The sequence below is a fragment of the Peromyscus eremicus genome, chromosome 8a, assembly GCF_949786415.1.
Source record: "Peromyscus eremicus chromosome 8a, PerEre_H2_v1, whole genome shotgun sequence".
NCBI classification, from domain to species: Eukaryota; Metazoa; Chordata; class Mammalia; order Rodentia; family Cricetidae; genus Peromyscus; species Peromyscus eremicus.
In genome coordinates, this window is record NC_081423.1 from 768,858 (window position 1) to 780,833 (window position 11,976).

The 11,976-nt window shown below is 44.3% G+C and overlaps 1 protein-coding gene across 2 annotated transcripts; it reads right to left on the reverse strand.

Annotated features, from left to right (window-relative positions):
• Positions 1 to 874: 874 nt before the first annotated feature.
• Positions 875 to 11,161, reverse strand: Mpv17l (MPV17 mitochondrial inner membrane protein like). Of its 2 annotated transcripts, XM_059269948.1 has the most exons (4): positions 10,796 to 11,161; positions 7,015 to 7,085; positions 2,210 to 2,239; positions 875 to 2,042 (listed from the first exon to the last, which is right to left on the reverse strand). In XM_059269948.1, the coding sequence occupies exons 1-4, from the start codon at positions 11,103 to 11,105 to the stop codon at positions 1,869 to 1,871; spliced, it is 585 nt and encodes a 194-aa protein (XP_059125931.1). In that variant the 5' UTR covers positions 11,106 to 11,161; the 3' UTR covers positions 875 to 1,868. The 2 variants fall into 2 exon arrangements, with proteins under 2 accessions (XP_059125931.1, XP_059125932.1); XM_059269949.1 differs by lacking the exon at positions 7,015 to 7,085.
• Positions 11,162 to 11,976: the final 815 nt, after the last annotated feature.

An 11,976-nucleotide genomic window follows, 5' to 3' on the forward strand; every position in this document is an offset into this window, starting at 1 on the left:
ACAAGGCCACAGTTCCTAATCCTTTCAAACAGTTCCACTCCCTGATGATTAAACATCAAATCTATGAGCCAATGGGGGCCATTCTCATCCAAACCACCACACTGATGCAATATCTCCTGCTGAGCCCTGAGCTCATTAATTCCATTCAGCTGCTCAAGTAAAGCCCTCTTGCCCCAGGGATCCCATTCCCACCTACTGAACACAGGCAGGCCACTAGAGCCACCCAACTTTCAAAAGCATACAGTCACCAAGAAATGTTCTTACTACTGACCTAACATAAAATACATTCATATCTATTACATTCCAATAACTTAGTCACTTAGATAGTACAAACATATTACAAACCATATAAATTACTTGCTTAGAAATTTAAGTATGAATTCTAAAAATGACCTTAAATATACATTCTCAAGATAAACTCAGAATTCAGTGTTTCACATCTTGAAATTTGTCAAGTATGCCAGTAGAAGCAACAGACCCATGGGGGTCGTTTTTAGGAGAGATTGTTGAAATTTCTTGAGACAGTCATAGTTTTAAATTTTTTATTTTTGTGGTTTTTGAGACAGGGACTTGCTGTTTTGTCCAGTGCAGTCTTGAACTCCTAGGCTGAAGTGATCCTCCTCCATTAGTCTCCCAAGTAGACAGGCACACACCTTGTTATTTACATAATTTTGAAACCTGATGGTGGCTGGCTGAGATTAGATAAACTGAATAAATGTAAAAGACTAGCTGATGTTTCTTGAGTCCACTTTAAAGCACTGAATTATAAAAGAATACTGTCAGCATCCTGGGATGTAGCTAGTGACAGAGCTTTTGCCCGGCATGTGCAAGACTCTATGTACCATAAACACACACACACACACACACACACATACACACACACACACACACACAAAGCCAGGCATGGCTCATGTTGTAGTTCCAGCATTTGGAAGGCAGAGGCAGGAGGATTATTGCAAACTGTATATACTGGTAGAATATAGATTAGAGTTCTTCCTTAGAGAGGAAGGAAATGATTAGTTTTCTAGAATTTTCATTTAATATAATTCATTAAGAAGCCAAATATTTTATTTCATGTATGTAGGAATTAGAGTGCTTGTCAATTGTATCCTCTCAAAGCTAGAAGATATCAATTAAAGGGTAGTATACTTGAATGGTATAATATAAAAGTAGAAGAGTAAGGCATGATGGCTCATGCCTGTAATCTCATCACTTGGAAGACTGAAGCCCAGCCTGGGATACATAGTGAGTTCCAGGGTAGCCTGAGCTACACAAAGAGAGACCCTATCTTAGAAAGAAAACAAGTAGACAGCAACAATAAAATATTCTATATAGAAGATATCCAACATTATTCCTTTTTGAAGATAAAAACATCTGCTTACAGAATTTTATTGTTGGTGTAATAATAAATTATTATTGAGTATCTGAGGAGGCTGGTTATTCAATCTTCTTGACTGAATTCTGTATAGATAGAAACTTACTGTAAGGACAAAAGGCAATTTGATCCCAAAGTGTGTAGGAAATTGCCTGAGAGTTTAGGCTAGAAATATAAACAATCAAAACTAGAAGGTTGTTGTTTTTTTTTTTAATGCAACTGGTCTTATATTAGAATAAAAGTATTAATAACTCTAAAATGTCACCTGTCACTGTTGTAATTTTAACCAAAGCATTAGAGATGTGAAAACATCAGGGAAATAAGACTTTCAGATTGGAATGAATAGGAAGGGTTTAGATAACAGTTAAAACAATCATTTTGAAACAAGTGGGCCTATGGAGCCCATAGCAACTGCTCGGTGAAGCAGGCCTGCCGCGGGTGATTGAGAGCAATGGAGAGACATAACTGAGTCTGAAAGGGAGTCCTGGACTCCTCATTTCTCTGGAGGCCCGTCACCCACCTCTTTCCTGCGAAAGAAGATGAACATGGACTTCACTGTGCCATCACCGCTCTGCTGAGAAAAGCAGAGGAAGGTGGCCCAGAGGAAACCACACAGTCCCGTATAAGCTGTTCTCAAGTGCACAGGGACAAGGCTGAAGTTGGTTAGCTGCAATGCAAAGAGAGTCTATTAGGAATGGACAGGTAACAGAGTTTGTTTTGGGTTTTGTTTTTATTCCATGCTAGGGACTGAACTCAGGGCCCAGCACATGCTAGGCAAATGCTCTACCACTGAGTCAAGACCCAGCCCCAGATTCTCTACAGATCTGCACTCACCTGCACAAAAGGCCAGTACATCAGCCCACTCTGGAATAAAGAAAACCCTCATTAGAATGCTGTCTAGTTACAAAGCAAGCACAGTTCATTCTATAAGAGACTAAGAAATGCCAGGCACGTAGGGTGCCCAGTAGGACTGGATTGCACTCTGAGCTGATTAAATGAAGACATCTTGATACCTTGAGAATAGAGCAGGTGGAGACTTGAGGGCACAACTTGTAAGCCAGTACACCTTTTGTTAGTTATAAGTACAGAATAAAAAGTCAGTCAGAAATTCTGGAAGAAATAGGTACTTTAAAAATAATCACATGTATTTATATATTATAATTTCCAAGTGAGTAACAGCATATAATATACATATGTTTTTATCAGTGAATTTTTCAAAGTATATGCCAACCCCTGCGCCCCCCCCCCCCCAGGTTTTTTTTTTTTTGTTTTGTTTTTTTTTGAGATAGGGTATCACTATATGTCATTGGTTGGCCCGGAGTTTTGCCCACTCTATAAACCAAGCTGGCTTAGAACTCACAGAGATTCACCTGTCTCTGCTTCTCCACTGCTGGAACTAAAGGCATACGCCACCACAGCTGGCTTATCCAAACAGTTCTTTTTGTTCGTTCATTTGTTTGGTTGGTTGGTTTGGGTTTTTTGAGACAGGGTTTCACTGTGTAGTTCTGGCTGTCTGGAACTTGTTTTGTAGACCAGGCTGGCCTTGAACTCACAGAGATCCACCTGTCTCTGCCTCCCGAGTGCTGGGATCAAAGGTGTGCACCACCACCGCCCGGCTGCAAACAGTTCTTTATGGAACAATATGCAAACAATATATCTATGCTATCTCTTGGTACAGAACAAGATTAGCTGACATTACAAATTTCTTCTTACATTTAGTGTGTGTGTGTGTGTGTGTGTGTGTGTGTGTGTAGGTGTGTGTGTGTGTGTGAAGATACTTGCAGGAGTCTTGGAGACTGAACTCAGCTCCTCAGACCTGGTGGCAAGCCCATTTACCCACTGAGCCATCTTGCCATCCTCTTAATTTTTAAAATCTTTCTTTTTTTATTTGCTTTTGTAACTGGGTCTTGCTCTGTACCTCAGTTTGGTCTCAAACTCATGGCAGTCCTTCTGCCTCAGCCTTCTGAGTGCTGGGGTTATAAGTATTAATTCAAGTATCAATAATTAATTTTTAGAAAATACATACATGAGCCAGGCATGATGGCAAATCTTTAATCCTAGCCATTAAGAGGTAGAGTGTGTGTGTGTGTGTGTGTGTGTGTGTGTGTGTGTGTGTGTGTGTGAAAGACAGAGGTCTTTCTGTAGGGACACAGAAATCAGCTTGAAGGACCTCCCACTGACCAACTCTGGAATGCTGCAAGCACCAAAAATAATTAAACCCAGTAATGAGTTTTAAACCCTGGAAGAAAAAAAAGAACCCCAGAGTACACACCCACAATAAAGAAGTGGCTGGGACAGAAGAGCAGGCCGTTGCTCACAGTACAGTGCTGAGTGACACCTGGTGAACACCAGTGCTGGGAAGACTCACCACCCAACCCCAGCACAGCAGGGCAACTCAGGCAGAATCAGAGATGGTGCAGAGGCCAAGATGGTGCATGCACAAGGCCCTGAATTCCAGCCCCAGCACTGTAGGAAAAACAGGGAAAGGAAGGGAACAGAATGGAAGGGGAAAGAAAACGGAGGGAAATGAGGCACAGGTTACTTGGGAAACTAAAGCAGGAGGATTGCAAGTTCCAAGTCTCAAAAAAAAAAAGAGCTGGGTATAACTCAGTGGTAGCATGCATGTCTAGCATGCTTGAAGCCCAAGTTCATTCTCTAGCACTGCAAAAAATAAGTAAATAGGGCTGAGGATATGGCTCAGTTGGTAGAGTGCCTAGCATTCACAAATCTCTGGTTTCAAATCCCAGCACACAAGGTCATCCTCAGCTACATGAGACCTTGTTTCAATAATAACAACAATAGAGGTAGGACTAGGGTAAGTAAGGAGTGATGTTACTTGCCTAACATACGTGAGGACTTGGGTCTGATCCCAGTCCCAAAAAGGGATAAAAACAGAAGATAAGCCAGGATTTCCAAGACTCTGCACCCAAGGCAACACTGGGGGAGGAGATTACCAATGAACTGCACTTCCAATCCTGCTTCCTGTCCTTTCTAACATTAGATGTACAGCACAGTGTGGTGGCCTACAATGCCTATAATCTCAGCACTCAGGAGGCTGAGACATGAGGATTACTGTACATTTTGGAACCAGCCTTGAGTACAGAGTAGGTTTGGGCCAGCCTGGGCTACATAGTAAGACCATTTTTCAAAACAAAGAATAAAACCAATAAATATATAAATTAATAAAACATGTCATATGTGTGTATCTCTCTTGATACTCCCCCTTCTAAAGTAAAGGACAAGGAAGTCACATTCCAAAGTCTCTGTGGAGGCACCCCAAGAGAAGTAGCAAGAGTTCTAAACCCAGCTGAACGGCAGTGGTGCACACCTTTAATCCCAGCACTCAGGAGGCAGAGCCAGGTAGATGTCTGTGAGTTCAAGGCAAGCCTGGTCTACAGAGCAAGATCCAGGACAGGCACCAAAACTACACAGAGAAACCCTGTCTCAAAAAATAAAAATAAATAAATAAATAAATAAATAGATAGATAGATAAATAAATAGATAAATAAATAAAAGAGTTCCAAACCCCTTCCTTGCAGGAAATGTCCTTAACTATAGGGGTTCGGGGGGTTCTACAGCTTCAAATCTCTCCTTGCCTTCAATCATCAAATGAGCAATGTTGCTTCTGGGGCTCATAACCAACCATTCATCAGAAGATTCTAGAAACAGTGCAGGTGATAGCTCAATATGGTTTCATTTGTTTTGGCTTTTGTGTTTTTAAACTGAGAGCTCTCCTCCCCACTCCCACTAAACAAACACTTCTACCTCCAAGCTATAGCTCTACCCCTCAGCACTGCTCTGAATAGGGGATTAAGTACCTGTAAGATACTAGGAATATCCTGGAATCCTAAAAATTTATCTATCTGATGGTTATTATTAATTGAATTGCTGTGTCAGAGCTAAGAATGTCACTGACTTTGCCAGGCCTGAAAACAATAAGCCTTCACTGAATGATGGGTAGTGTTGGAACAACATCAACCTTTGTACTGAATAAAGAACACAACAGGGGATTTGCTTCATTAGGAATAATCTCGGGAAACACCTTTGTGACATCTAGAAGGCTCTTTTCACAAAGACTCAAAAGAACTCACACCTGGATGCACTGGCAGTGGGAATGATTCCTTGCCGACCCACAGCCTACAATCCTGTTTTGTGAATAGGTTTGGAAACCTATTGAATAAACTGTGATTGCTTATAAGAGTAAATCTAATGAAGTCAGAAATCATCATGAACACCTGTGTGAATGCAGTGATAGTGTTTATTTCCCATCCCCGAGAAGCAGATGCCCTGAGGCCTCCTCAAATGTATCCATCCCAACATATTCAAGCTAGAAACATTTAGTGCACTGACCTACAGTCTCAGCTACTTGGGAGGCTGAGGCAGGAAGACTGCTTGAGTCCAAAAGTTGTATGCCAATTTGGCAACATTACAAGATGTTCATTTTCAAAATAAAACAAACTACAACAAAATTAAGACAGATCTTTTTCAAAATATTGTATTCCCAGATCAACCAAACTGTAAGCCTGATTTTATCGTAGTTGTTTTAAGCCAGTCCTGGTGGCCTCAACTGTAATCCCAGCTCCTCAAAAGATTGAGGATCCCAGGAATCAACAGTTCATGGCTGGCTGAGCTACAGTGAACTGAATGCCATTCAGTCAACTTAGAGTCCATGATTCAAGGAAGAAAGGAAGGCGGGAGGGAGGGAAGAAGGGAAGGAGGGGGGAGGAAAGAAAAGACAGAAAGAAAAGAAAGAAGGGAGGAAAAGGGAAAGAAGAGACTAAAAGAAAAGCTAGGTGGGATAGCAAGGTGGTTCAGTGGGTAAAAGGAGCTTGCTACTAAGTCTGATGACCTGAGTTCAATCCCTGGCTCCCACACATTGTCCTCTGACTTCCACACTTCTAAACCCCATTCCACTAAATAAATAATGTCATTAATTTTGAAAAGCTAGGGAGCTCAGCATGATGGCACATGTCTGTAATCTCAGCTCTGGGGAGGTGGAGGCAGGAGGATCAAGAATTCAAGGCCAATTTGGGTTGTATGGGACCCCATCTCAAAGCAAGCAGTCAAAGAGGCCGACATGGAACTCAGTGCTTGTCATTAGGCATAAGTTCAATCTTCAGGGGGGAAAAAAGTTGTATTAAAATGTTTCTTTTTAAAAATCACATTCATAGCACTTGGGAGGCAGAGCCAGGCAGATCTCCGTGAGTTCGAGGCCAGCCTGGACTACCAAGTGAGTCCCAGGAAAGGCGTGAAGCTACACAGAGAAACCCTGTCTCGAAAAACCAAAAAAAAAAAAAAAAAAAAAAAATCACATTCATTTAGTGTGTGTATGAGAGAGAGAGAAAGCGAGAGAGAAACAGAGAGAGAGACAGAGATATCTGTCTGTCTGTGTGCCTACCTGTGAGAACACTCATTCACAAGTGCAGGCAGGCCATACCAAGTATGTGGAGTTCAGGGACAACCGAGAGAGTTAGTTCTCTCCTATCACCATGTAAATCCCAGGAATAGAACTCAGGTCCTCAGGCTTGGCAGCAAATTCCTTTACCCACTGAGTCTTCTCAACAGCCCCTAAAGTAAGTGTCCTTTAATGTTTAAAATATTTAAAAAGATATGATTACATTTTCAAAAGCCAGTCTTACCTTATATGTATTCCAGAATTTCTGCTTCAGGTCCAAAAATATGTCATCCTTTCCCTGGAGAATGCTCATACCTATTTATAGAAATATACCACAAGGATTTTAGAAGCAGAATGGTTACTATCTAATAGTGTGTTCAAGTTTCTCATCCCAACAGCATCCAGGCACATCCAATTCCAACTATTCACTATGTTGCTGTTGACCCAACAGGAAAACAAGAATATCTCTATTTTAAAACCAAGTTTTAAAGGAACACCAAGTAGGAAATGAGAATATCAAGTTATAAAAGATACAGCAGAATGATTATTATCTAAATGAAGAATCCACAAAATGCAGCTAATTCTGCATTGGATAATGAGCTTGCTTTATTTATTTATTGTGTATGTTTGCACTTGCCGCTGCCCAAGTGTGGAGGTCAGAGAACAAGTTCTGGGGTCAGTTCCAAGGTTGTCAGGCTTAGCAGCAAGTGCCTTTACCAGCTGAGCCATCTTCCTGTCCCCTTATTTGTTTTTGTTTTTAAAGTATTTAAAAAATTTTAGATTTATTTTATGTATTTGAATGTTTTCCTCATATGTATGCACACCACAGTGCTGTGGATGCTTGTAAGCTGCAATGTGGGTGCTGGAAATTGAAGCCTGGTATTTGCAAGAACAAGTGTTTCCAACTGTTAAGTCATCTCTCTAGCCTTTCCTTTCCCCTCTATATATACCCCTGGCTATCCTGGAACTCTGTAGACCAGGCTGGCCTCCAACTCACAGAGATCTGCTTGTTTCTGACTCCTGAGTGCTGGGGATTAAAGGTGTGAGTCACTCCGCCCAGCTTATTTGTTGTTTTGTGAGACAGAACTTCAAGTGTCACAGGTTGGTCTCAAATTCACTATTAGGTAGCCAAAGATGACTGGATCCTCCTGCCTCTGCTGCCCAAGTGCTGGAACTACGGATGGGAACCACCATGCCCAGCTATGTGTTGCTGGGGGCGGAGCCCAGGTGCTAAACAAGCACTCTGTCAACTGAGTTGCAGCCCCAGCCCCAACTTTGAAAACAAAACAAAACAAAACACAAACCACTTTAATCTTTTTCCCTTTTCATCTCCTTCCTTCCTTTTGTTCTTTTTTATTTGTACTGGGATTAAACCTGTGGCCTGAAGCATGGTAAACCTACCCTCTACCACTGAGCAACACTGCCACATTCTCACCCTAAATCCATTCCTTTAAAAAATAAAAATAGCCAAGTGGTAGTAGCGCACGACTTTAATCCCAGCACTCGGGAGGCAGAGCCAGGTGGATCTCTGTGAGTTCAAGGCCAGCCTGGTCTACAGAGCGAGATCCAGGACAGGCACCAAAACTACACAGAGAAACCCTGTCTCAAAAATAAATAAATAAACAAACAAATAAAAATTACTGGCCTCTAGACATTCTAGCAACTACACATTTCCCATCAGTATATTCCTACCAGAGTTTAACATTCAAGAAACAGAGCCAAAACCTCACTTTTAAAGGAGAGTGTAAAAATAACAGCATTTAAAAATTTCTAACAGCCCTGATTGTGCACTTGGGTGGGGGTTGGGGATATGAGTTATCAGCCAATGGCAGGAGATTCTTAGAATGAGACTCAAGGGGGCTGGGGAGATGGCACAGTGGTTAAGAGCACTGGCTGCTCTTCCAGAGATCCTGAGTTCAATTCTCAGCAACCACATGGTGGCTCACAACCATCTCTAGTGGGATCTGTTGCCCTCTTTAAAGACATGCAGATAGAAAACTCATATAAATCTTTAAAAAAAAAAAAAAATGAGACTCAAAACAAAACCCGGCAAATATTGTAGTGTTGTGATCTGCTTTCCCAGTTAATGCTAAGTACTCACATCACCACATTATTTGACCCTCCTAACAATTAACTCAGATGAGAAGAGTTAAAAGGAGGAAAGACAGCTAGTCATGGTGGCCCTGTAAAATTAGCAAACAAGAGGCTGAGGCAGGAGGACTGCCATGAGCTCAAGGCCAGATTACACTACCCAGCACGGCTTTGTATAAAAATGAAGTGCTTTAAGGAGTGGAAGAGCAAGAACCTGTCCAGGTGCACTACCCAACTATCAATTTTCAACTCCCACACCCATGCTCCCCCCACTGTAACATGAAACAGAGGAGACTGAACCAGCAAAAATCCAGACCAGTGATATAACAGAAGGCCTCAGGCCTTCATTACAGGCGTCTCCCACACCCTGGGACAGCACCATTTCCTAGTCTCAGGGTGATCACACATACTATGACCACCAACATCAAGATGAAAAACAAGGCTGAAAGCCTGGACTGTGCTGTCTCCTGGTGAACTTCCAAACCCCTCCATGCCTGTTTTCTCATTATATAGCATGGGAATTGTGAGTATATCTGCCTAAGTGGTAGCTCAAAGATTCAATAGGAATCTAGCCTGTCAAGTGGCAAGTCCTGGCTCCTAACTCCTTCACCACTGCACCAAGCTGTAGTGAGTGTAGGAATCCATTTGCAAAGCTAGCTGAGGGACCACACCAGGGAACAAGGCACAGCGCTTGAGCAAATCAGAAGGCTCTTGCTCTCTGGTTGTCTATTCTGACTTCACTGACCTCCTTAGCATGGCGTTAGCTGAGACTGTAACAGGCCACCAGGTCTTTGATATTTCCTGTGGGCTACAGAAGAAAAGGAAGTGAATACAGTCTCCCTTAAATGCCTGCCCCCAGAGGGGAAGTTTCTTCTAGATGGTTTGCTAACTCTCGGTCGGTTTAAGAAGACATTGACAGGCTGGGACAGGTGGGGCAGGCTTGTCATTCCAGCAGCTTGGAAGCCTGAAGTTGGAGAATCACAAGTTCATGGCCAGCCTGAGCAACTTAGTGAATCCTTGTCTCAAAATTAAAAACAAACTAAAGACTGGGGATATAGTCTAGTTGACACAGCTTGAGGCCTGAGGCTTTAGGCTCAATTGTTGGTGATCTAACATCCCCAAGGCCCTGGAGAAGACTCTCCAAATACTGAATGACCCTCCCCAGTTGCCACTGCCTTTGAGGGTACAGAAATCGCTGAGGAGAGAGACCTTTTGTTGTTTTCAGTATATCAGGCAGAAAGGTTTCCCAAGGCCAGGCCATCCAGGCCAGAGTGATGAGAGTTCCTTCTCAAGTATACAACCCCCTTCCATTCTCTGTGTGACCCCATGCAGGGAAATCTTGTTGCCCAAGCAAGGCTAAGGCCCTGGAGATGACTTTTCTATAATCACAGGTTCCACCCACTCTGCCCCCAGAGTCACCGATCCCCTCATTTTTGAGTTGATGTATTGGCTGCAGAGCCTCAGGTGTGGCTTTTCGCAGGGCAGGTGGAGCCCAGGAATGCAGCTGCTACAGGGCTAAGCAAGGGTGTCTTAGATGTGCCCTTTTCTGAAGGAAAATAGACCACACACACACACACACACACACACACACACACACACACACACTCCTGAACATCGCCAACCTGACACCAACCCCCTGAATCCCTGGCACGCTGGATCTCCAGTTCCCCTGGCCAGCAGCCCCCAAAATTCTTCCTCACGAAAACCTCACGTCCCCCAATGTTCAGACCTCCTGTTGCTGCTTCAAGGCTTCCTTCTAGCCCTGGTTCTCTAGCAGCAGAGTTATCACCTCCTGCCTCAGCCCCAGTGGCTTCAGATCTCCGGTCTCCGCGGCCCCTAGTCCCCACTCTCCACCTCCTCCCCCCCACCCCGCTCCTCCTGCCCGGCCTCCAGTGCCCCAGTCCCAGACTCTGAGCCCCGCCTAGGCCCCTCACCGACGTAGAAGGCAGAGAGGGCAATCGGCCCACCGACAGTCTGATCACACAGCACCTTGGCCAGGACCGTGCGCGGCGCGCGGCCCGGAAGCGCGCGCTCCAGAAGGCGCAGCCACATGTAGTTGAAGTTACCGTGGAAGGTTATGGCCAGAGTGGCCACGCGCCGCGTCTGGCGCCAGTCGGCCGGGCCTCCCCGCAGCCGCTGCTGCAGCGCATCACCCGCTGAAAAGAGACCGGCGTAAAGCAGCACGTTGGTGGGCCACGGATAGCGCCGTGCTGCGCGTGGAAACGCACGCCACCAGCTCGCCATACCCACCCGGGGTGCCTTCCGCGCCTGCACACCTGACTGAGCCGCAGGCGCCGGAGTGATTCGACACCACTATGCACACCCAACCCGCGTGCCCAATCCCGTGACGACTGGCCACCAAGAGGGCGGAGCCTCTTCGATGTGCAGAGTCCACAAGGTTTGGACAATTTCCAAGAAATCTCCAGAAGGAGAGGCACTCAGACAGAAAGCAGATCTGTCATTTCCAAAGGCCGAGCATTGTAAGAACTGTGGCTGCCATCGGGGCATTGGAGATGACCTCACGACTTTGTGAATATACCCGAAACTAGTGGCTCCTACACTTTAAAACTGGGATTTGTTTGTTTGTTTGTTTGAGACGGGGTCTCATGTGTTCCAGGCTGAACCCCAACTCCTTATGTAGCTGAGGACGACTTTCAACTCCCATCCTCCTGCCTCCACCTCCCAAGTTCTGGGGTTATAGGTTTGTGCCACAGGGTCCAATTTAAAGTGGTGAATTTTGTGACACGTGAATCCTATTTCAAAAGATGCAGGGCTGATGTGAAGCTATGTAGTAGTGATCACCTAGCATGCAGAAGGTCCTGGCTTCAATTTCCCCAACTATTGCAATAAAAATAAAGCAAGCAAGCTAGCTCGGTTCCCAAAGTGTCAATGTACTTGAGGTGCCTGCGGACAGGGAATTCATTCTTTTAGCACACAATATGTTCCCTTTCTATGTCACTGCGGGCCAAATGTCAGAGGTTAGGCTGAGGACTTTCATGAACGAAATAATCCTGGATGATGTGCCAATTACTCTCCCCACTTCAGCTTGAGTCTCAGCGACCCCTGCCACCCCAAAACAGGCTTGAAGACCCATGGTACCAGTTCCAAAAGCAAG